The sequence below is a fragment of the Notolabrus celidotus genome, chromosome 18, assembly GCF_009762535.1.
Source record: "Notolabrus celidotus isolate fNotCel1 chromosome 18, fNotCel1.pri, whole genome shotgun sequence".
NCBI classification, from domain to species: domain Eukaryota; kingdom Metazoa; phylum Chordata; class Actinopteri; order Labriformes; family Labridae; genus Notolabrus; species Notolabrus celidotus.
In genome coordinates this window covers 22,293,502-22,320,362 of record NC_048289.1, presented here as the reverse complement: position 1 = coordinate 22,320,362, position 26,861 = coordinate 22,293,502, and the positions used below count along the sequence as shown (strand labels likewise).

General features: G+C 41.2%; 1 protein-coding gene across 2 annotated transcripts in view; it reads left to right on the top strand.

Annotated features, from left to right (window-relative positions):
* Window positions 1-26,861, top strand: part of LOC117829572 (disintegrin and metalloproteinase domain-containing protein 12-like) — a 127,966-nt gene that overhangs the window by 6,526 nt on the left and 94,579 nt on the right. The window contains exons 1-3 of one of the 2 annotated variants that reach the window (XM_034707136.1): window positions 556-600; window positions 10,713-10,834; window positions 17,970-18,043. In XM_034707136.1, coding sequence (XP_034563027.1) covers window positions 561-600; window positions 10,713-10,834; window positions 17,970-18,043 — 236 coding nt within the window. In that variant the 5' untranslated portion in view covers window positions 556-560. Of the gene's footprint in view, window positions 1-555; window positions 601-10,712; window positions 10,835-17,969; window positions 18,044-26,861 lie in introns of those variants that run through there. The other variant, XM_034707135.1, reaches the window with a different exon arrangement.

Genomic DNA, 26,861 nt, shown 5'->3' with positions numbered 1-26,861 from the left:
TAGTTGCTTAAGGCTATATTTGTTCGCCAAAAGTTAGTTAGTTGCTAATTTTTTTATACAGAACTGGGCAAGCGATATTTTTTAAGTAAACCTGCACACATTTGATAGATTTGTAGTGGAAAAATATTAAATTATGGAATGTTAACTTTGCTATATAACCAAGAATACAGCTTAAATCACATCAGTAATTGATTATTTGGCTGATATGGCAGCAGAATATCAAGCTGTAATCACAAAATAGATGTGTTCTTATCTCATAGAGTTTTTACAGTGACCATCTAAGCAGTCTTCTGAAATCATTCTCAATCATCATCTCTTTCACATGGTACATTTCTTTCGAAATCATATCTGCACCTGCCTTTTTAAAATCAAAGATGAGTAGGGACAAGTAATCAGGATTTAGTTTGAGCTGCAACTGTCTCCCCTAAGATTTAAAACATAACATTTTGTGCCTTGGCACCAGATCATCCATTTTCCAGCCTGGTATACAGCATTTATCCATCCACCTGCCTATCGTCCAACAAGAAGGGAAAAGCAGTGATGTGATTCCTAATGGGGAGATGTGTTCTCAGAAAAAGAGACCGGTCACCTCCCACCTGGGTGAGTTTCTAACAAATTGGACCAAATGAAGTTCTGCTGCTGCCAGTTGCTTTGTCTGCTTCTCTCTGAGTTTGGTTCCACAGGCCGACCTGTGATGTATTTTTAAGTGAAGCGGAGCGAGCAGCACATCAAATAGGTGCAAAGTTTTAAGGTACAACTTTGACCAGTCCTAGATTGTTAAAAGTTTGGATTGGGTGTAGTGTTTCACATACTCAAAATGGCAGTTTTTGATTATGTTGTACCGCTTTGGGCTCAAGCTACTGCCTCAAATTTCAGATTTTCACTATTAATGTTATTATTACTGAAATATTGTTCTCTGTAGAGTACATTTGTTCTTAGCCTGTTTTCTGAAAACAAACCATGAACAGTTTTTTCACTTCACTTACCAGTATTGGTGTTAATGAGGGCTTACGGGTCAGGATAGGAGAGATCCTTTTAATAAAATGAATTTAAAATATCTTTAGGAGATGAACTCTCTTGACTTGGTGTGCATGGTAACATGAAGAGTGGACTAATCCAGCAATACTTGGTTTAAAGGTCATAGCTTTGGGAAGTGAAGAAAGTCTACATTTATAGCATTAACCCTCCTGTTATGTTAGTTTCTCTGGAAGAGCTATAATGTTCCTGGGCCAATTTGACCTGGGGCATATTCAATTATCCAAAAGTGTCAGAACCCCAAAAAATCCCAATACACATTTTTAAAAAAAATCTAATTATTAACTCCATTACTAACCATTTAAATCCAGATTTGGTCCATTAGTGTTCTTTAATTCTCACAGTTAAACTTTTTTTTTATGTAAATTGGAAAGCCCTAAATTTAAATACAATAGTTTTACATGACATAGATTTTTGTTTATTTTATTTTACATTTTGAATTTTTTATGAAGTGATGTGATAAATTAACACGACACCTCTTCTGTCACATGCTGCCCAGATTTTTATGCTGTTAGCTGGTTTGGAAGGCATATATTGCCTAAAATAGACTTTAAAAAGGGTCAATTTGACCCACAACATAACAGGAGGGTTAATGGATATCTGCAGGGTGTCAATAAATGCTCATGTTAGGGTCTGTTTACATCAATGTCAATTTCAGAGCGTATTGGCACATACTGTTGCTAGGTTATGAAAGATGTTTCACGGCACTTCCACCTCATTTGGGAATGACTGCTATGCCCGTTTTAAACTGCTTTATACTTGCGTTTATTCAAGGCCATCATAAAAAATAAGTTAAAAAAGAATTGTAACCTGGCATAAAAAATTTACCCTAAAAAACAATGTTGAAAATGTTATATTCAGAGTCTTGCCCTTCTTGATTTTGATTGGCCGATTAGGGACAATTTTAGGGACTAACCCTAAAAACTGATCTGCATTTGTTTTTGTAAAGGAGATAGGCGTGGCCACCACAAAAAACGCAGTTTGTGGACATAGGTCCTTACTGGTCAGGGAGATGCAGAGGCACTAAAAGCTTAGAACAAAAGTTGCTTTTCTGTCTTAGTAGAGAAAATACATGCAGACACTTTTCCAATTCCTAGACATGTGAATGAAGCATGGATCATTAAATCCAAGAGCAAAAATTACTTATTTTCCCTGAATGAGACCTCCTTAGATCTGTATCTGCTCTCAAAGTAAGAAAAGTTAATGTTTCACATTTTTGTTTGATGAATAACTTTAATGAAATGAGTTGAAACATTAAAACATTTCACCCTGTTGATACAAGTTACACAACTAATTCAGTTTCATCAAACACTGAAAGTAGTATTTGTTGTTTTAAGCCTTAAGCTCGGTGCCTTTTTAAGCCTTTATCTTCTCTGAGGTTATTATAAGCCCCCCCACCTCATTTAACAAACTTGAAAATCCTACTCTGGAGCATTTCTTCTCTAGTTTTTCTGTGTTTTGAAAGCAAGCCAAACATGTGCTTCCCATGACAGAGGAGTTTCAGGGCACTGCAAATGTAATCCATCATAGAGACCATATTTACAAGCTTTCACACAGTTTTACCCCCAGACGCTCTTCCTATCCGACCTTTTTTCTTGAGGCACACATGCTCAGCGCCAGGGAACGCGCACGGCAGCTTGGGAGGTGTTGCGGTGTCACTCGCCAGGGGCGTAACGTCACCGGTTCTGGGACGACATTAACCTCCTGCTGAGCCAGGGGGGGATTTAGCTAGCAGGACCATCTATTTCCCATAAGGTAATTATGTGCTGACATCGGGCTGGTTGACAGTAAAAGAGTCTGGTGTACAAGGTGGGGGTAGAGAAACAGAGAAAGAGAGAGAACAAACAAAGGGGCTATTTACCCGCAGAGGGATCCCAGCCTGATTATGACCCTAAAAACATTTCACACCTTAAATTCAGTTAACTTTGCCACACTGCTACCTTGTTATATTTGATTTAAGAAGAGCCTCCCTCCCCTCTGTGCAGACTCCTATTACAATGATGTCACCCAAAGGTTTCTACGTTTCCTAGTTAGACCCTCAGGGTGTTGACTTAATGTCCCTAAATGGGTCAAATGTTTACTGTAGAGTCAAGCTAAGATTACCAGGCACTTTTCACCCTTGCTCCCTTATGAACCCTGAACTGTGGCTCCAGAAAAAAAGTCCCAAGGAACAAGGTTGATCAATCTAGACCAGGGGTTCCCAAAGTGTGGGTCAGGACCCCCAGGGGGGTCGCAAGACACCAATGGGGGGTTCGCAAGATGTCTTCCAGAAAAGTAATCTAAATTTGCTTATTTTACCCATTATTGTAAAGTATAGACAAAAATAGTAGTTACATTTTAAATAAAACCCTGCAAATAAGTACATTTCATTAGTTTTCTGCCTTTCTATGTTGCCAGATGACTCCTAAGGTTAGGGTTAGCTAACATTTCATTAACAAAAGGATCTGTAGCAGCAGGTTAATTCACAACAGCACAGGAAACACAGCCACATGTACATGCAGGTAAACTAATTTTGAAGTATGAAGCAACATTTAACCCCTTCGAGGGGGTCACAAGTCTTTGGCACTCATATTTTGGGGGTCACGGGCTGAAAAGTTTGGGAACCCCTGATCTAGACCATAGTTTTTGTTATATTATTTATAGAGACTCAACATTAATCCACCACAAGGTAGCAACTTAGAGCAGTGGCAGGGTAATACCTTTAACAGGCAGAAACCTTGCGCAGGGCCAGATTCATTGGTGGGCAGCCAGAGAGACAGAAAGAAGATACGATGATTAGTTGGAGAATAGGATATTGATACCTGCAGCCAAAATCTAAGGGTTGGGGTTAGCATAACATTTGTTGGGTTTCTTTTAGTATTTGTTACTGGTGGCTGCAAGTTGAAAACTTTCTGCCATTTATGTCCCTGCTGCTTCTCGCTGGCTTCCGTGGGGGGTTTCTGCTTCCTGTCTCTTGTATTCCTTTCTCTTCTGTTGTCTGGTCATTAGCCATGAATCTTAAGTTTTGTGCTCTACAAATATGTTGACGGTAATATTGAATTTATCCTCCATGTAATCAACTGATGCTATCAGAAGGTAACATTTTTGCCACATGGTCAACAGGAAGAGGTGAAATCATAAACTTTATGAACATGCTCACTCCTTTTCGTGGATACGATTGATGTGATGTGTGATCTAGTTGTCCCTACCATTGCTCTTGCTGTTTATAATTAATAACCATTAATTACAGGGTTTTGACCAATCAGAATCAAGTATTTAACACAACTGGATGACTAGTAAGAAGGCTCGGACTTTACCCCCAATTTAAAAACAGCAAATACTTTCTATTGAGCATTATTTTATTTCTCCATGGACTTCCTCATTAATACCTCGGCTCATCACTTCTGAACAAGTCAATTAAGTTTTTGCATTGCACGTCCACCAGATCAAACAGATTTAGGATGTGTCTGTCTCTTGGACATCAGATGGGCAATTTTCCCGTCGGCTAAATATTTAAACGAAAAAATGATGCATTGATTAATGGAATAAAGAAGTCTCATTTGAACTGCCATTTCTAAGGTGATTGAACTGTCAATAGTGATTAGTCACTGGCCTGGAGAAGATAATAAAGGCGAGAAAAAGAGACACTGAAGTACACCCACTGCTTTTGTCTCCAAGGTCATTCATAAGAGTGTCTGCATGATGACTCGTCCTCCCAATGTATCATTCATCACACTGTGCCCAATCACCATTCTGTTTGAATTAGCATAACTTAGCCCCCCTGATTGGGGATAAATTGATTTCGTGATATGCCTGTCAATCACAGGTTATTAAATTAACAATAGCCATAAACATCCACCAAGTTGTTCCTCATGGGCTGATGTCAGGACCAATTTTGGCTTGGAAACTTTGCTGGAACATTTCCAGCAAAACAAGCCAGTGCTCTGATTAAAGACATCCACCGAGTCACAATAAAAACAGCCATGGATACACACACTTGATGGAGACGAAGTGATCACTTTATTAGATTTGTTTGGTCAGGAATACACCTCCATATGGAACCAGGAAAGAGCTGCGTGTTTCATTTTCTTAAACCTTATTTGTTGTGTCATAGTTCTGGCTGAAACCAGCCAATTTAAAGTCATCACCCCCCTGCCCTAATTAATCCCACATGCTCATATTTCCAGCTCATGTCCGTTCGGAGGTTTCAGTAACTTAACAGTGTCCATTCAAGTCAAACAATGCTGGAATCATCTCAAGCGTGTTTCCTTGTTTTTCGCATAATTTGGGGGATTTTGTGGTTCAAAAAACTCAGTCAAACCACTAAAGATGTTGTTTTTCATTTTCAATCTGTCATATTTTTTAAAATCTTCAAGAAGGAAGTGATTTTTAAGTGTGTCCTTGTGTGCTGCAGGCAAGGGTGACTTCAGCTATGAGTGCCCTTCATTGATGTGTGCATGTATGTATAGGCTGTATCCCATCTCAGAGGACGTGCACACATGTCGAGGGCATGGCCTCATCGAGTGTGCAGATGAAAAGAACAGCACGCCATTTGTGTTGGAAAAGCAAAGATTGTTATGAATACGTTATTTCATGGTTGCCTGTCCAGGAGGGAGTTGTGAGAAAGCAGGCTCTGGGGTTTAATAAAGCCGAACAGTTGTTGGTTTGTTTTGGGGGAGGAGAGTGAAGGCTGGAGGTGTGGGAGAGCAGTCAGAGAGGACGTTTTGAGATGTGCAAAGAATTGAGGAAGGTCATCTGGTCCCTTGGAGCTGGAGCTAATAGACTATAGGTCAGAGGTTTCGTGTGGAGGGCTGATTGGAATAAAGAAAATTATTCACCAGAAAGAAACGACTTAGCTTACCTCTAAAGACAGCAACCTTTTTTAGGATTTAACATGAATGAAATGTTGTGTTGCATCACAGTAAGATGTCTTGAAATCAAAAATGTTTTAACCAATTTGTTCTTATTGCTGAGCAGCAGAGATGGGGATTGAAATCTGGTTCCACATTTTTTAAACCTGAAAATCAATAATGTTTGAGCTTATCGATTCTGCTATCAAGTCTCATGTGTCCTATGATGTGACTTAATGTCTTGAGTCGATCACGTCATTTAAATCAAATCACTGGTGTTCAAACCAAGCGGCAACCTCCGGTCTAAAAATATGAGTCCAATGTGGAAGTGCTAAAAACTGCAGTTCATTGTGGATCCACATGAGGCTGGCTCCGGAAATACCAGCGCTTCAGAAAAAGGTGGGTGACATCACGTTGGTTAGTGAACACTCCTGTTGAAGCCATTCTTGGCGTTATGTTTCTTGGAGCCAGGATTGACCAACTGGGGACAAGATGATGGATGCCCTGCCACATACCATGCTTGCTTTGGATTTAACTCTATATGGACCAAAATGTTCAAAATTGATATCACACTCTATCAGAGAAGACTGGAAACTAGCAATTTAGACCTCTAAACTGAAGCGTTGCAGCAACCCATGTTTAAAGGAACTCCAAATCCTAATTGAGGAACCTTTTATATGCTTAAAAATCTTTCCAGGCAAAGTCATTCAAGGAGCTTTTACCTGCAAATCCATGCTAACTCTGAATACACTACTCTTCATTATTGAACTACACTGTGTAAAACAACCAAACAATGGCTGGACATAGTAGAACTTGTTGTTCTTTCTTAACAACATCACTAGGGAGAGCAAATTTTATTACCTTATTCAGTCATAGGTCTGTATCACATTTCACCCACACGCGAAGAAACACAAACACAGTCAGGTTTCCACACACACACATTCATACAACCCTCCAACCTAGCACTGGCTTTATTGAGGCCATATAAATGGCACAAAATCTCTTTGTGTACACGGGAGCATAAAGGGAGCCCATCAGGGCCAGAACTCTGCTTTATTAAGACCTCTGTTTACACTCTCCTTTATTGAACATATAAATAAGGCTCCAAGTTCTGGTGCCACTTTTTACCGCTCCCTTAGTGCTTCTGGTGGCTCTTGTAACAGTCTAGCTAACAAAATCCACTTACACAGTCCAAACACAGCAGCCGTGCCACGCTCCAACTTTACCAAATGTTTCTCCCAAGCACACAGAGAGGGAAAAAAAATAAGGGCCTGCAGACTGTTTCCACTAATATATTGCCATTTATAAGCGGGAATTAAATCTTATTGCACGCCATATTCACGAAATGGTTATTCAATTGTCGACTTTGAAGTCAGGGGAAAAAAACACAGGCCTGGTTGTCAACCTTGTGTTCAAAGTTGATGTGAAAAGACGATAGCAGTTCCATCTGTGTGTGTTAGCCTCATAAGTTGGCTAACCACAGTTTGGAATTTGACCTTTTCTCAGTCAGAATTTCTCTGTTTTTTTTCCCCTCATTTGTTTTGGTATCCACCCGCACTTTTCACAGAGCCTGTCATGGGTTCCCTTACTCAGCATGCCCACCTCGCCTCCCCAGATGGTGGTGTGGTTTTTCTAGGGCTAATGAGGGTAAGATGCCTCTCCCTGCTGCTGAATACGTGTGTGTGTGTGTGTATATGTGTGATGCGGGGTTGTCCTTGTCAGAGCCTGCTTCTCATCATCAGGCTGGTCTGCTGGATGAGGACTGCTGAGCTGGTCACCTCTGGCTCTCCGCTATCAGCTGGAGCCGCTCTGTGATGGACTCCAGAGGAGGAGGTTTTCCCCTCAGAGGAGAAGCAGAACAAAAGCTCAGCTGGGGAGGACTTGGCCTGGTGTGGGTTATTAATGCCGGATAATAAGCAGACTCAGCAATTTAGCTGGGTGAGTCAAGCGTAGAGAGAATGACAGACGGAGAAGCCTCGAAAGTGCTGGTAGTAATAATAATCTGTGATGAGTGTGTCCCCTTGAGTGTGTTTTATGTTTATATTTGTTTGAAATTGGATTCAGAATTAAGAAGTTACAAAGTTCCGTGTTCAAAACAAACCATAAATTATGCTCCAGACCACACGCAGAACTCCTCACAAGTTCACTGACATCATCTTCGCACTAAATCTGTTTCCCTGCTGCTTGGAAACGCTCGGTGGAGCATCAGTGGAAGAAAACAGAAAACAGGCAAACATTTGATTTAGGATGTTTGCAACATAACAAATGGTTCCAGCAACCCCTGCTGCTTTAGTGAGAGACCCCGGCTCTGAAATAGCCTCCCTGCTGTGGGGAGCTTATTACTACAGGGAACGCTGTTAGATATGTCCTCTGGTTACTCACTATTTCATTTGGGCTCTCTTAGATCATATTATGTAATATTTAGAGAAACTGCAGCTATGTCAGTGGGTTTGCTTGGGATGGTGGGAGTTTCGTGCAAGGAGGGATGTTGGTATTTCATTTATGGATGATTATATCATTGAATGACAGGCAATACGTCCAAAATCCAAGAATTTCAGCTAGCCAGCTATCACCATCTTGGTTTTCGGAAACCTGAAGTGACTATTTGTGGACAACTGGGTGTACACACATTGCTGTAGCATCTTACGCACTGTAGTTTTGCAACACTGCTGGAATGGAGTTCAGCCATCACAATACAACATGATGATGCTGAACTTTATTATAAAAGAATCATAGACTGTATAAAATATGGACGTAGTATCCGTGACGTCATCCATCTGTTCCTGAGCACTGTTTTGAAGCCAATCAATGGTGGCAGCCATATTGGAAATGCAGAACTCAACCAGGCATAGTGTGACGTAAAGGGGCGGAGTTTGAGCCTCTTAGCCAACAGCTATGTGTTCCCGGCCGGGAGTCGCATCAGTCACATCTTTATTTGGGCAAAAACTTGTAATCTTCATATCTTTTGAACTGTTGTGTTAGAAAAAAATTCACCAACCGTACAGTCTGTGCCAAGAGAGAAATTAGCTACTGTAGCCAAGCCGTTTTTTTAACCAGGTTATAAACATGTTTATTAATGCTGCAAAGATCGTCTTTTTCCCATTCATGTCTATGTGTTTCTGCAGCCAGCCTCAAGCATATTGTCGATGAATTGTAGTCTATAACACTTCGGCATGGGCTTCATAGTTTGAGACCGGAGGTTGCCACTTGAAAAGAATGTGCCATTAACTCAAAAATGTATTAAGAGAATTAGGTGTGTGTGTCATTAAATCAGTGTCAGTCATTGGGTGAGTGGAAGATGTTTGAAGCCTGTTGAAATAAACTACGAAGATGGCCGAAGCCAATAAAAAAAACCATTTGGCCACATGGAGAGACTGCCAGATCTTAAGGGAGACTGGCCGTGAATTCCCAGGTGTGGCAAAATCTGGCTCACCAGTGACCAACAGGAAGACAAAAACAGAACCAGAACCAGAAAAGGAAAACAACAAGCTAGCCCTGTGAGAGCTGTCACATGACACATTGAATCCTGCAACAGCGTTCTACTGGTGTCTCAGTGTGGGAATCCACATCACAGGCTGTATGATAAATGAACTGAGTCTCTGTGAGGTCGCCCATTTGTTTCTGAGGCAGAGCTTTGAAGCCTATCATCGGCATATTGAATGCTTTAATGACTCAACCTGACTTTGGTCGATCTAGTATGACGCAAAGAGTCATACTAGATTGAGTTGGCTCTTTAGCCTCTTTGCTAACAGCTACAGTGTGCCCACATGTAAGTCAAGTCAGCCATGCCCTTATTTAGGCAAAACCAGAGTGGCAGTATTTAAGAGCCTTGTGTCTCTAGCATGGTTGGCTGGTTAATCACAAAGTCACCACACCCCAAAGCATATTGGGAACATAGTGAACTTTATTCTAAATGGGACCATTGTGTCTCAAAGGAACATCATTCTGCAGTAAGAGAGACTTGAGCTAGCTATAAACCCAAAACTCAGTTGGTCAATCTGTTTTTATCTGGTTTGATACAATCTAAATTATTTTTGCAACCTGTAGAGTCTCCCCCTGCTGGCAGTTAGAAATAATGCAGGAGTAAAGCTCATAAAACTTTGAGTACTGGCTTTGCTTTCAAAACCTGGGGCTATGTCCTCTTCTTATACACACTCTATGGTTAATAACTCCATGTTTGAACAGAGAAAGGAGATAAAAAGCATGCTGGGGAACATTGGAGTGTTTGAGTTATCACAGCAGCAGCAAATCCAGTCTCTCTTCACTTCGAACTCTCCGTTCCTGAAGAACTGAGAGTGGCAGAGGGGGTGTTTACGGTTCCACCACATGGGCTAACGACACTCATTGCCTGATGTGTGAGAGTGCTGATTAGTGCTGTTGTATTCACATCTTAATGGAAGAGGAGACAGGCTCCATCCTATAAAGGGGAGGGGAACATATGTTCAGGAAAAGCGAGGATGCGTTTGAGATGGCATTTTGTCAGCCTCGATAATTGTTAGTTATGAAAAACAAAGGCATTCAGAGGACATTATTTGTGTGCTGAGACACAGAAAGGCCATCAAATACAAATGCTGTGATTCTGTTTAAGTGATACTTTGTATTAAAAGGCAGCTGCACTGTCAAGTTGTTTCCTGAGGCTGTTCATGAACCCCTGGCTCGGGCCTTTAATAGCAGGGAGGAATTCATTATCGGTGCTGTTTGTGGAATATTAGTTAAAGAATATTTCTTTTGTTTGTCTCCGTTGAGATGGACTTCTATCGCAGATACTAAAAGGATTGAATAAAGGAGGAATGCTTTGAAGTTTTCCGTGTATTCTCATTTGGTATTAATTTAATTTCTCTCTTACAGGGAATCATGTGGGCACGAATGTTCAACACAGACCAACAGCAAAGCAGAAACACTATGGGACCACGGTACCTCTGCAGCGTGTTGAACGAGACTGGAAACCAATTAGCCAGCTCAAACCCCAGGTGAGGAATAATACTTCAAAAATGATACACATACATTGTTCCCCAGAGAATACAAAGTGTTTTATCTTGGACAATTAAAGGCGATCTCTTTCCATCACCATTAGACCACAAGTCCGCACACATGACACTGTGTATTCCTAATTCAGGCATGCATCTTGTATACATTCATGTGCTGCAGGTTACAGAATAAGTTGACCCTTGACCCCCATCACCTGCAGTAGGAATTTCACATTTTTGAAAGTTACCAGCTGTCATAACAGTTAGAAATGGAATCACCGCAGAGAATTTTAAGACTCAGAAATTTAATGTTTTTCGAAATTTGAACTCTAGAAGTGTGGATTTATTGTGACAAAGCAATCCATGTGAAATGTCAATGGTAAATGGCCTTGTACTGATATAGCGCTTTTCTAGTCTTTCTAACCACTCAAAGCGCTTTTACAATGCTCGTCACATTCACCCATTCATACCCATTCACTCACTAATGGTAGAGGCTGCTGTGTAGTGAGGGACCATCAGTATTAGCTTATATTATTTGTTTACATTCACACACCTCTGAACAACAGTGGGAGCAATTCAGGGTTCAGTGTCTTGCTCAAGGACACTTCGGCATGTGACTGCTGGATCTGCTGGGAATCAAAGCGCCAACCTTCAGATTGATAGACGACCGATTCTACCCATTGAGCCACAGCCGCCTCTGTGTAAATACTATACTTATGGCTATGTAAAGAAAATACTGTATATTATATGGCAGAATACAATATGGCACAATACAGTATGACACAATAAGATATTCTAAGATATAATATGATACGACATGAAACAATATGATAAATTACGATATGTTGCAGTACGGTACAATTTGACACAACACTATACGGTATGGTACAGAACACTGGACATGACATGATACAAAACGCCATACAAAACACAAAATGATATATGATTTGATAAGATACGGTATGGTACGGTACAATTCAACACAACACGATACAAAACGATATGATACAACACAACACAACGCGCCCAACGTGACACAATGCCAAACGGTACGGTACAATTTGACAAGATACAATACAATAAGACTCGAGACGTTATGTTACCTTACGTTACGTTATGGTATGGTACAGTATGGTACAGTATAATATGACACAATATGATACAATGCGGTACAAATCCACAAACCACAATTCGATACGGTACAGTACACTACAGTGCTGATCAAAATTTGGAATCCTGGAAACACTTGCATCAAGCTTGCCGAAATGAATTTTGAAGTGATCAACAAGAATGGTGGAGCTACTCATTACTGAGTCATTTTTTGAAACCTTTATTTTTGATGGTCTTAAACTTTTGATCTGCTGATGAACAGCCTATTTCAGTTTAATTGTTGTTTGCAATAATTTGCTTGCTCAAATTTTTTTTTGTCTCACTCCCATTTCTTCTTTTTGCATTTTGAGGCTCTACTTAGAACCTTTTTAAGATCCAACAATGCACAATTTAAATTTTTGCAATTTTTCAACTGGTTGTTAAAATTTTGATATGCTACTGAACAATTCAACACAACATCAGAATCAGAATCAGAATCAGCTTTATTCGCCAAGTATGCTTGAACACACAAGGAATTTGACTTTGGTAAACTGTGCTCTCTTTGTACAAGGCATAAGAATAGGAATAAGAATAAGAACTACAATAAAAAATAAAATAAAAATATAATAACAATAACCTTAGCTATAAATACAAAGAAACAACAAATAGCTTGACTAATATGTACAGGCTAAAATAATATGATAAAGTGCAGTGGTGAGTTGCAGAGGTAGTTTTACATTATAAAATAGAAGTTAAATAATACAAAAAATAGAAATATGGAATTCTGCTTGAGAATTGTTGCATTGTATATCTACATGTATATTTACAGAGAGTATTTATCTGACAGGTATGACACTGTTATGGTTTAGTGTTCATCAGAGTGACAGCCTGGGGGAAGAAACTGTTCTTATGACGGGTTGTTTTGGCGCTCAGTGATCTGTAGCGCCTGCCGGAGGGGAGGAGTTTGAAGAATTTGTGTCCAGGGTGTGAGGGGTCAGCGGTAATGCTCCCTGCCCGTTTCCTGGCCCGGGACCGGTACAAGTCCTGGATGGGGGGCAGGTCGACACCGATGATTTTCTCTGCAGTCCTTATAGTCCGCTGCAGTCTGTGTTTGTCTAGTTTGGTTGCAGAGCCAAACCAGACAGTGATGGAGGTACACAGAACAGACTGGATGATGGAGGTGTAGAACATGATCAGCAGCTCCTGGGGCAGGTTGAACTTCCTGAGCTGACGCAGGAAGTACATCCTCTGCTGGGCCTTTTTTCTGATTGTGTCTATGTGGGAGGTCCACCTCAGGTCCCGGGAAATAGTGGATCCCAGGAACCTGAAAGAGTCCACAGTAGACACAGTGCTGTTCAGGATGGTGAGGGGGGGGAGTGGGGGGGGGCTTCTCCTGAAGTCCACTGTCATCTCTACCGTCTTGAGCGGGTTCAGCTCCAGATGGTTCTGACTACACCAGAGGGCCAGCTGTTCCACCTCCTGTCTGTAAGCAGACTCGTCTCCGTCCTGGATGAGACCGATGACGGTGGTGTCGTCTGCGAACTTCAGGAGTTTCACCGAGGGGTCTCCTGAGGTGCAGTCATTGGTGTAGAGGGAGAAGAGCAGTGGGGAGAGAACACATCCCTGTGGGGCGCCAGTGCTGATGGTCCGGGTGCTGGATTTGATGCTCCCCAGCCTCACCTGCTGTCTCCTGTCCGTCAGGAAGTTGGTGATCCACTGACAGATGGAGGCCGGCACTGTGAGCTGGGTGAGTTTCTGGTGCAGGATGTCTGGTATGATGGTATTGAACGCAGAGCTGAAGTCCACAAACAGGATCCTAGCGTAGGTCCTGGGGGAGTCCAGGTGATGCAGGATGTAGTTCAGACCCATATTGACTGCATCCTCCACCGACCTGTTTGCCCGATAGGCAAACTGCAGGGGGTCCAGCAGTGGGCCTGTGATGTCTTTCAGGTGGCTCAACACTAGTCTCTCGAAGGACTTCATGACCACAGACGTCAGGGCGACGGGCCTGTAGTCATTGAGTCCTGTGATGGTGGGTTTCTTTGGGACTGGGATGATGGTGGAGCTTTTGAAGCATGAGGGCACTTCACACAGCTCCAGCGATGTGTTGAAGATCTTTGTGAAGATGGGGGCCAGCTGCTCAGCACAGACTCTCAGGCAGGAGGGGGACACGCCGTCTGGTCCTGGAGCCTTCTTGGTCTTTTGTCTCTGGAAGAGCTGGATTACCTCATCTTCACAGATCGTCAGCGCAGGTGGGGGGTCAGAGGGGGGTGGGGAGGGGCTTGTGGGGGGGCCAGGTAAATCAGAGTGTTCGGGTGTGGGGTGTGAAAACTTGACACGACACGATACGGTACGGTACAGTACGATGTGACAGGATACGATATGATACAATACTGGACATTGTCCTGTCCCCTACATTATTTGGGAGGCCTTGCAGACCTTCAAACCTAGTCCTGATTTCCCTGAAACTGGGCATGCACACTCACCCTGCTGTTCTGGATTGCTTTCATCAAATTGAACCAGGGAGCTAGGTTTTTACAAGCTGGGTTAAGCTGGTCTTAATGAGTATGCTTTTGTTGTTGGTTAACTATAGGGGGCATGAGAGAAGTAAAACATTTTTCCACAAATTAAGATCCTAAATCCTTGCTGGTTTCCTTAAGTGTATTGCACAGGTCCAAAACAATATCCTCTTTAGTGGCTCCAACTCAGCATTGTAGACTGATCACAGTCTATGTAATTATACCACAAGCTTATAATTAGATGTCTTCCTAATTTCTCCTGTTGCCTCGCTCTTTTCTTGAAATGTAATTTTCTTTTCTCCTCATTCAGTGTAGACTTGAATCAGCACTGCTCATAGAATTTGTGTTTAATCCGTGTTAAGTAATTTTCGTGAAAATGCAAATCACGCAGCAGAAAACCCCTTATTACACTGCATAGTATATGCATTGAATCTTCTCACACGTCACAGCCAGGGGTCAAATAAGTTAAAGGAAAAGAGCAAAGGCAGAGGTAGCAACTGAAGCTGTGCAATATCTGCAGTTTAGGAGAGGGAAAACACTACACAACCCACTGGAACATTAATTAAATGTTTGAAATCTGGCATCCTTGGCTGTGTTTGGTGTTTAATCCCAGACTGTTTCACAAAACCAAACACATGGCTGCCAGGCAGACTTAAAAACACAGCTTGTGTTCCCAGGTGGTGTTATTGAGTCAATTCATTTGTGAATTAATTTGTTCTGGCCTTACCAAACAGAGACAGTGCCACAAGGTCTTTTTGGGACATTATTACCTCGGAAACAAAACAAATCCTCAGAAGTAGATAATGTTTGCAATGTGGGTGAAACTAAGGGCTAATTTGAATGTATTACTCCCATAATTACAAGCTGAAACTTTCAGTGTACTATCTTTATTTTGCATGGAGCTATAAATGGCTGTTGTCATTAACAATATGCAGAGCAAAGGAGGTCATAGCATGCATAAAGACGGCTGTCTGAACAGAAAACAGCAGTGGATTTAGTCCCACATGGCTTGTGCAATGACACTGCCTAAAACCTTAACTGTTCTGCTTCCACGTCCTCTTATGATCCACTACACATTCTTCTCTACGGGGGGTGATGGATGACTTAACCCAGAGCGGCGCTCCTTCCCACAGTTGACCCACATTGAACTATATGTGTAATGTGTTTGTGTGTGTGGTTGCCCTGCGATATGAAGAATGTTAGATTTTTTTTTTGTGTTTTGAGTGGGAGCACAAAAAGAGGGAAGAGGTTTATGTGATGACATGTGGATGAATATGTGTGTCTGTGTGGAGCGTTTGTTGCACGGCACGACTGACAGCAAAGATGTACGACTCAGTAACACTTCATCTGACGGTAAGAGAGACACAGGGTCGCTCTCAGTGTTGTAACTCAGGGGTGCGAAGAGTGGAAGCTTTCTGCAGAATTAATGTCAAATGGACTAGAAACATAAAGCTAATCCTCTCGGCTCTTGTTGTAAAATACAAAGACGCTTCATAAGGGTTTCTGACTCCTCTCATCTATTGAAAACAGTCATCTTGCATGTTTTCTCACGGAGTGGGTGGCCCCTTCACACTCTCACCAGGAATGAAATCTGCTTTTATTTCATTGCCACACATTGTTTATTTTGTGGAAATTGTAATCATGCCCAAAAAAATCTACCCCCTAAAAATCACAAATTTGGGAAGACCTAGTATGACAGGCGTTTTAAACTTAAAAGAAACCCTAGCTCAGCATTTACAAGATTTGAACTGTTAGCCAACTTATTTTCTGAAGTCTCCTTCTCCTTTAAAACTCATAACAGAGCAGTTGTATGCTAAAATCTGTGTTTCTGTGACGCTCTTCTTTGTTGGACACAAGATGTCTAAAGGGTCTACTAGCAAAGCTGCCGTTAGATTCTTTGATGGTACAACGGCCAACTTTCTCACTACTAAATAAGGGACAGGTGTATGGTGCCATGGTGGGGTGAGCATGATGTGTGAATTCAGGGTATATTCATATTCTGATTCAACTGGAAATGCAGTGTGTATATTCCCTTTAATCCTTACTGTATCATTATGTAACCTCATATGAATAAAGCTCAACGAAACCACAATTTGGCTCTTTACATCAAAAAACAGGTCCCATATGAAACAAACCAATTTAGCCCAATACACGGGATGTCCTGGCTAATATGGGACAGTTTGCAACCCTAGTTAGCTGACCACAGATGACTCCTCCTTTAAAAAAACAAACTGACACAAAATAAAGCCCCTTTGCTGCTACAAGCTTTTAAGCTAGCTTGTTTTTAGGTAAGGATTTCAAAGTATACAAGTTTTTTTAAATAGCAATATTATTCACAGAAATCTCCCTTTCACATCCTGCTAACCTACCTGAGTTTGTGTGTCACTGTTTCTAAGATTTAAGATATCAATAGGGTCTGCTAGCAAAGCTGCTACTAGCTGTTTGAAGGTACTAAGCTAGCTTGTTTTAGGTTTCGCTATTAAGCATAAACAAGTTTTTTTTAATTGAAAAGTTATAGCACAAGGTTTATTAGGTTTGCCAAATTATTCCCAGAAATCTCTTACTTTTCAAATCCAAATAACCTACTAATTAAAAAAACACCCAGCTGAGCACTTTTATGTTAAACCTGTGTGTTTGTGTGACACTGTTTCTAAGGTATAGAAGATGTCAAAGGGTCTGCTAGCAAAGCTGCAATTAGCTTCTTTGAAGATGTTCAGCTAGCTTGTTTTTAGGATAGGATTGCTTCAGTGTCTATTATTCACTAAGTGTATGTTATTAGCTTAATTACTGCAGAGACATCAACATCTTAGGAAAACAACAGCAAACAAATATGTATTTCAGTGGGTAAGAAAACAATACAGTAGTTTGCAGGGGAAAGGGTCTGTGTCTAGTGGAGCTAGCTAGCTGTCATTTACTGGCTAACCCAGCTTACTCAAGTCCTTGAACATGTAAAATGATAAAGGCAAGTATTTCAGTGACAACATTTGAAACATTAAGAAGGCATATTAATAATGGGAATAGCCAACTCTTCTCAGGTTGTTTTTTTTGGCTTAAAATAGACTGAAATCAAAACTACTTTTTTATTTAAATTTGAACTACAAAAGCAGGATCATCAGTGAAAGGATGGATTATTTCTACATAGTTATTTTTAATGTCTGAAATGGCTGTCACAGGGTAATTGTTGGATGAGATGAATGTCTGCATACAGCTGAAACAGCCTTGTTTTGACATTTTCCACAACTCAAGAAATCAGGTTGGGATTTTTTTGTCACATAAGGACAAAATCAGCTAAAAGATAAGACACACCACTGTAGCTACAAGGCTTGCCAAAGTCAACACAAACTTAAAGGTCCTTATAGGAGCTTTCAATGCCCAAATCCAGTCAACTGACAATATTGTGAGTTGTGTAAAGCTCTTCAAGCTAATACTGAAACAAAAAACCAGAGCAATCATTTTTCAATCAGAGAGCTCCCTCCCTGACACCAGAACGAATCTTTCTCATCCTCTCTCCTGTCTTGTTGTCTCCACAGAGTCACCCTGCATCGCTGAAGCTCCTGATTGAAGCGGAAGGTGAACAGCTGCTCTTGGCTCTGGAGAAAAACGAGTAAGTGCTTTCTTCATTCATACTTGGCCTCAGCTCGGAACTGAGTGCCTTTCTAGATTACAAATGGGCAACATATGCACTGCCCAGGGGCTACAGCTGGGGCTGCGGCCAAGTCGTGTGTCACATTATAAAAACCAGGGGAGGCAAAAGGAGGAAGTGTTTCTCTTTTCTTTTAGCTCGGGCATGGTTGTGCTCTCTGCTCTCTGTGCCGAATCAAAGACTTGAAAGACAGAAACTCTCGAAAACATCAGTCGGACATTGATGAAAACCGACATCTCCCTCCTTCTTCTCCTTCTATCTTTTCATTTGATCTATTGGCATAACACAGGGGAGAAGGAGGCTTTGTTTGAACACAGCACACACTCCTCGCTGTGTATATTAACACACTGTCAACACAGCGTCAGTCAGGAAACTGACAAGGAGGGGGAACATCATTTGGAACAGATAAGGCTATAGTTTGACGGAGATGCAGCGCTGGATCTGTTGGGAGGGAATATCTGTCATCTTTGCATTTTTACACAAGGCCTGACTGAATGCGGCCGATTCCAGTGTGTTTCTAAGAAGACTGGGACGTGATTGATGGAGCAATATGTTTTCCATCCAGCTCTGCTGCCACACATGAGCAACCAGGAACAAGCAGAGCCGTCTGTGAGATAGAGAAAAGAAGAGAGAGAGGAAGCAAACAGAGAGTAAGAGAGAGAGCGGATGGGTTTTTATGTCAGAGTCAGCCATGAATCTCACTTGTTTCCCAGACTTAATATATGTAAATTCCACCTGCAGACTGTGGGACAAAGCTTTCAACACCAGCGACCGCAATTTTACGGCTTACCTACTTTGAAAATATTTTGATGGGAAATCACACTTGGTCTTTCTGTCGAATAACATTCCAGCTCTGCACAGGTGGGGATTTTGCAAAGCTGACTTGCAGATTGTCAAATTTTTCAACAGGCCCATTTATAGCAGGGAATTACGCTCTCTTACAGTAAAAACATTTCATTTCGAAATGGGGGAACTTAACTTTCCCCCCGTGATCGGCTCAAGTGGAAAAACAACCTGCATTCCCATGAATCGCCTGCATGATCCTCATCCAGCACGGCTGTCACAGTTGTCCCGTAGAAGTCAATGTAAAGTCCACAAACAGACGCTTCTAATGAGCGCGAGTGTGATGGAAAGACTTTACTCAAACAAACCTCCACACTTTTCCAAATACTAACCTGTCAGGATTACTCTCAACACTTCCACAGCCAGTCTGAAGAACACGGTTTCATAACTGGCAACGGTTGAATTTTCATCATCTGCAGATTCTCACACACTTCTGGGATACGTCAAAACACTTCTTTTTAAAAAACCCAAATAGAAGCTACTTTATGTCATGCATGTTTGACAAGACGAATCAGAAATGTGGATATTTTTAAGAGGATGTGTGACTTGTTGAGTGAGTTACTCTGCGGATTAGAACTGAACCTGCTGTGCTGACATTAAGTGAGGGTCCTTGTCTGAGGTTTCTGGCAGACTGGCTGATGAAATCCAGTTGTTCAAACACAGCCGGCATCAGTGGAGGAGGAATAAATGTGCTTCAGAGTGAGGTGATTTGAATTAAAGCCGGAGATTTATTGTTGTTATACGAGGTCTTCCTTAATGAATATCGCTGGGGAACAAACACGAACGATGCAAGCTGCACAGATTAACTCGATCATTTCTGTTGCATTGAGACCATGCATTTGTTTTTGAACTTACATCATCCCTGCAGTGTAACAGAGAGTTGTAGGGTCACCTTGTAAAGAAGATCTACATGAACAAGTTTAGCAATATTCTGATATTTCTAATTGATGCAGAAAAAAGTGAAGGCACCGGCAATCAAAAGACCAAAGGCAATACAAGAAAACACTGTTGCATTCTTAAACGAGTCTCTCAAGTCTGGCTGACTGGTTTGCTGATTTTGAGACGTAGAACTTTGACATTTGAAGGTCTTATGTTTATTCCTTCAGCTTGATTCCTGTTGTAACAGAGTTGGCTAGTAAACAAAAAAAAATCTAACCAGAAAGCCGAGCCAGCAGCTTTAGGGAGTGAGAAACCTCCCTGATGAGACTAAACAAAAAGTTAATGCTACAATCAATCAACTTTGTCCCCATTTCATTGTGAAAACTTGAAATCTAAGCAAAAACAAGACAAATGTAAATCTCAGAAAATAATATTCTTTAAGGGAATTGAGATTTTTTTCATTTAACATCCAACATCAGCAGTTTATATGCTGAGTTGTCATACCTACAGTCAAAATTTGTTGTAGAAATCTAAAACTACTGACTTCATGTTATATTATTTCTCCATTTGGCATCTATGTAAATAAAATAGAAAGGTATCATTTTCTTCTGTGTTACTATCAGTAACAATGTCTAATAAAAATATTAGCATGTTAGCACTGTAATTGTGAAGTTTTTCCCTGTAGATATAGAGAAAGGGATGTTGGGATAGCTCAGTCGGTAGGGCGGGCGCCCTTAAAACAGATTCTTTAGTCAAAAACCATAGACTTTAAAAAGATAAGCGGGGGGCGCTGGTGGCCTAGCAGTCTAAGCGCCCCACATACAGAGGCCACAGTCCTCGTCGCAGGGGTCGTCGGTTCAATTCCCGGCCGGTTTACCATTTCTTGCATGACTTCCCTTCTCTCTACTCCCCACACTTCCTGTCTCTCTTCAGCTGTCCTGTCAAATAAAGCCAAAAGGACCAAAAATATAACTTTAAATAAAAAAAAAAAGAAGATGGACGGCACGCAGCTTCCCAAAAGTGAAGCTTAAACATTTAGAGCCCCCCTGGTGATTTGCCACAGTATAGGGCCCAAAGCCCACTCCCTCTATTACAATACATGGGTCAAATTAGAAAAATGTTAATTTACAGGTTACATTTATTTTCATTTTGGGTGCCGGTTTCGGCCTAGTGGTTAAAACGCATATCCAATGAACTGAGGCAATAGTCCTTGAAGCAGGCAGCCCACACTGTGGCCCTCTGCTGCCAATTCTGTGGCTCCAACAGCTCAGATAGCTTCAGTGCTTGCCTTGGCTCCCAATCAATATGTCAGGGTTTTGGCTTCACTTGTGACAGTAGCAGGAGATGGGGGCGCGTTGTCCATGTTTATATGCAGCCAGTGTTCTTGACACATTGGTGGTGGATAGTGGGTTCCATTTCTGGCCTTCACCCTTTTATGTATGACAACCCCGCACTCTTCTCCCTACAATTCGTCTTTCTTCAGCTGTCCTACTTTATGAAGGCATGAAGCCCCAATAGAAGTCTTGTCTCATGGGCTTCGTTGACAATGTACCCATCATGGATAAGGTTTTGTGGGGGAAGAGGTGTCTGAGGAGACATTGAAGGCTGCTTTTGGTGGTTAATCCCTGTTTCCTACTCAGCTGATGAGCAGTATTGTGTCTGTACTAGAGATGACATTTGAAAAATGTAAAACAGAATGAAAGCCTCCCTTAAAAATACAAATCTAGTGTGTTTGTGAGCCCAGATGGAGCATTTAGTGCTGTGTCTGCTTCATGGCTCAAACCAAGACAGAGGCAAGGGATACACATCTGTCCGGCAGTATCCTCAGACTCCTTTCGAAAGCAGCCTTCTCTCTGGATGGAAAGGGCACATGGTGCCCAGAGCAATATGTCAACTGTGAAATTTAAGTGGTACTTGATATTATGGCTCAAAAGATGGCTGCCTGGGAGACCATGCCAGAAATGCTGCAGTTTATATGTCATGGCATATGTCTTTAATTCTATTCGATCTCTGTGCCGTCACTTAGTGGCTAAAGATAAGCGTAAACATGAAGCTATTTAAAACTTTTTCGCTCATCTCTAAAAAATTAGTATTCATGTGATGGAGAAAGGAGTGTAAAGATGGACTCATAAACAGCAACACATGAAAAACATATTCATTATCATCAATTTGGGCTCCAGCATTCAACAATTCACCCAGTAGAAAAAAGCATGTGTTGTAGACAATTTTCATTTTAGCTACTAGTATTTTTCTCAGCAGTTTACCTCTGATCATTTAGCTCTGTCTCGCTCACTGGAGAAGAATCCGTGCAGAAAAACCAACAGTTAATAAATCCCTGAAGGCCATGCTGATATTAAAACACTTCTTTTAATGAGTAGTTTGATTCCAATGTTCAATGCCAAACATATAAATCTTACAATTCTGTGTCAAGAGGTTTAGTCAAGGTTTACAGATCTGAAGTAAAAGCTGTACTTTCTCTTACCTTGCTATTAAATAGCAGCATATAAAACTACCTGATTGAACCACAGGTGGCTATTAAAAGACCTTCCAGACTAGGGCTGTCAAAATTGCTCCAAAATGACGTTCGAATATTCGCTCTAAAAAAATCCCATAGGTTCGAACCATTCGAATATCTATATTTGCGCATTATGTCAATAACAGGTGGACAAACTAATACAAGGAGACATAACTACTTGTATATGTATTTTTATTTAAGATATAACATGCCTAAAACATACCTACACATTACAAAACAAGTAAATGACCTAATGGTCTATACCGAAACACTTTGAAGACCGGAGACCTCTCGCTCGCTCGCTCGCTCGCTCGCTCCCCTCTCTGTGCGCAATGAGCTGAGTGAGTGCTGAATGAAGCATATTGGCTTTTACCGACGCTGGTCCCTGTAATTCTTGGATCAGTTGAGCTTGTTGTAAAAAACAGAAACACAGCCACTCCTTTGCTTCCTTTGTTTTCTTCTCAAGGTAAGACTCTGAACCTTGGCCTTTCAAAAGTATGGACAGTGTGGGTGTTCGTGCGTGAGCACTTTGTCCAGCTTCAAAAGAAAAGACCTATATACAGTGCATCCATTCTCCATTACTTATTGATGTTTTCATTTCTTTTCACACAAGTGGAGCCATTCACACACTCAGTCCCTTTGGCTTTGTTGGAGGAAAGAACCCCTAAAGCTTGTGTGCATCTACACCATTGGGAGCAGTTGTTGAGCTTTGACCACTGGGTATAGAACCTCTTCTTGCCAAGCTGTTCGAGTCGCTCTCACTGCTTTGTGGCTCTGTGACTATGAGGCCTCCAGGCATATCAAGATGAGTCCCAAGCTGAGCAGGCAGCATGCTCTCCATCCCTGTTTTTATCTTTCTAATGGACTGCAGGATCACTAAGCGGAGGCCTGGGGCTCGTCAACTGGGTGGAGGATGTCCCTGGTTGTGTGCATTGGGGTCCACCCTGCTCATCATGTTGTTTGGCCCTAAACATAAGGGGGCCTTGAGGGTTGGCTATCCATCTTTTGGAGACTTTTCATCTTTGTGCTTGGAGACTAAGAGACACAGAGAAGCACATTTAATCTAGCCTTTTCCCTTGACACTAGGCAGGCAGAGGTTTCCTGAGTTAAAGGCTTGGCTGCAAACTTTTTCTATCTCTCTGGTGTTTGGAAGAACAATAAAACTCAGCCTGGAGAAGATCCAGAGACAATTTGTCCCTGTTTGTGTATTGGGTTTTCGGGATGTTATTTGACTCCATATCTCTGGCTTGGCTGTGACCTGTTGCTTCTCGCAATGAAGACGTCCTCGTGTCTCACCGAAAACACTGACAGGAAACAGGCTCTCCTGGGGGATCTATACAAACAGAGGGTTATAGACATCGCACAAATAACCAACCCTTTCTGCAGGAAACACATCTGTGAGACCTCCTTTGGAGAGTTATTGTCCTTCGCTGCTGAGCCACACAAGGATTGTTTGAGGAACGTCAAACCTAGTGGTAGTCATGTCAAATTCTACCTATTGTGAGTACACAAAGAAGTGTACCAAATCCATTTCCCGGTTACTGGAGTGGTCTCTAAACAAGATAAATCTTATTTTCCTTTACTTCTTGCTTAAATCGAACCATTTGAAATGTAGTAGTCATAGATTTGATTCACTCAAAAATTGTTGGATTTTGTTTATAGCATGGCTTTTAGGATTGAACACATTTTTTAAAAAAAAGTGTGAATAATGATGATACTCTACCAATTAAATCCAATTTAGTGGTAAATCTGTCAGTAAAAGAGTGTTTGATTTGAACACACATGACTAGCTTACCATTCTTATTCCCACAATCCCAACCCACTATCCATTAACTCATTTGGAGTGTCCAGAAGTGACTTTCAATTGAAGCCAATTCTTTCATTACTGCTGGGGATGAGTTTGTGCTTTGTTGACTGCACAGTTAAATGCTGTCACCCTCGCTCGTTGGTACTAGTAGTTGGTTAAATGAACAATAACCAGTGGTGGACAGTAACAGAGTAAATTTACTTGAGTACAGTACTTCAATAAATTATGTACTCCTATATAGTCTTGACTGCATATATGTATTGTGAAAATACAACTTTTTGAGATATTTTAAGAAGTTCTTTGAATACTTAAGTATTTTTTAAAAGCAAGTACTTCAGTACTTTAACTCAAGTAATAATTTGACAGAGCAACTTTCACTTGTATTGGAGTAATATTTGACCTGGAGTATCTACACTTTGACTTAAGTTATGAAGCCCTGTGCTTTGTCCATCACTGATAATAACTAACATTTTTTCATCAGTGTAGGCTTGAAATGCCTGTTATATGGTGTCTCTAAGCTGTAGTGCAACCTCCCACCACAAGCCTGTAGCTGTACCTGTGGTAAATGGCTGCTGTTATAATGCTATAATGCTCTACTACCTTGATCTAAACAAGCATCGAGGACATATGGCATCTTGTAGTGCTACATGGTTTGGCATTAACGTAGATTAAGTTGTATGTAGGCTGTGTCTGGTTAAACTGGCATATATCCACTTGACCTGAGCAATGTGTAACCAGCACAGGCATGTGGACCTCAACTTGCAGGGAATGCAGGGAAAACTGAAGGATGGTGGTGCTAGCTCTGCTGAACTAAAATGACATAATTTACATTCATTGAATTAATTATACTCAACTCTGTATTTTGGTTCTAGCTTTGCTAACCATAGCCACACCCAGCAAACTAATTTGACATAGCTTACACACATACTCTGTGATCCATGTTGAATTAATTGTACTCAACTCTGACTGTTTTCCGAGTGTTTTCTTACCCTTGCTCAACTGAGACATTACAGTTATTTTCTCCAGCTGTGCTCATCCCAACAGATGCTTTGTTGTCTTGGATACATGCTGCACCAAAATCCCTGCATCCCCTTATTGAGCCCTTGACTGGGAACAAGAGGAAAAGGTGATCACAGCGTAGGAAATGATGGAGGGTAGGAAGTTTAAATTATTAAAGAAAGAGGAAGAGATGAAGATAAAACTGGAGATTTGAAGTCTCCACTCATTAAAGCTTGAGTTGCTCCAGTAATCACTGAGGAGATAGCTTCTAATTAGCGCCTCACTCCTGATTATCTTATCTGACGCCAACTAGTCACATCTGGATCTACTGTCAGAGAATTATCAGATTAGAGAGTCTACTGGCTATGATTAAAAAAAATAGAGCAACAAGGATGGACTCAAAGTGGTTAAGCGAGAGTATGCAGGCATACCCTATAGAGGAAGAGCACAAACACCCTCCTAAGTTACCAGCAAGAACAGATATACTCACATATATGAACACATGCCTTATTCAGAATACTTGTAAGAATGCTCATTTATTTTCGCTTTACTGCCTGGAAACATAAACTTTCCTTTATCAGCGAAATTCGCTAACTCTGTGTTTTAAAATTCTTTACAACCACAAACCTTAATTCCAGCAGAAGGATGCACTGAGGTTAACTTCCCCTTTGAATCTGTCAAGTCAACCTTGTGGCTGCAGGGCCATGATATACTATGATTCATTAGTTTCAAAGACAAGCCATGGAAATGGGCTTGTCTCCGTCCTGAGCCGGCACCTTTTAACTGCTTCCTTCAAAAGGGAATTTTTTTTGGAAGCAGCTGTCCTCTTTTGAATTACCTTCTCAGAAGCTCCAATTATTTTCAAGCTCAGAGCAGTAATTAATAATGTGGGTTTGCGACTCCATGTTCCTTATTAATTAGGAAGCGCCTGGCAACACTGGAAAACTCAAAGAGAGGCTCGCCCCTTCTTTTAAGGATGTAGAGGAGTTGGATGCACATGTAAGCTGTGCTTTAAAGTTCTGTTTTTGATGCATTCTTAAAGGTACAAAAGCCTAGGATTGTGGAGAGAGACAGGAAGGAAATGTGTGGAGAGAGTTTAAGCTGACTTGGACCAAATCATGTCAGAACTGGGACTCAATCCTGTGACCAGTGGGACAAGGACTTTGGCCTCCATACATGGGGCGCCTGCTCTACCAACTGAGCTAAAAATGCTCCCCAAATTGTTTTATTACTCATCCGTTTTGATATCTAAACTATAAGTTATTCATTTATTTGCATATTTAGTGTCATGGTTGATTTGACTAACAAGTCGGTGTTGTGGTCAGCACCTTTAATATGGCAACTACTATCATTTAGCTAATGAGCAGTTTCTATAACAGTCAGTTAGTCGGAGTAAGGATTTCCAATATATGGACTTGTACTTATATAGTGTGGTGGAAATCTGGAAATGATAGTCTCAAACAACAACAGTTTGTCTTTGTCAAGTTTATTCCGGCCTTCAGTAAGCTTTGCAAAGCGGTCAGATGGCAGAGTGATCTAACAACCGAGACAAGGTCTGCTCAACTGACCCAGAGTGAAGATACAACACGTTACTTATTCTCTTCAGATAATAATATTAACACATCATTGAGCATCTTCAAAGAACTGTAAGACAAACAAGAGAGTTTCTTATCACCTCTTGCTTCCTGGTCACCTTCCTGACTTCTCACCTTATGGTCTGCTCCTCAACCATGGGA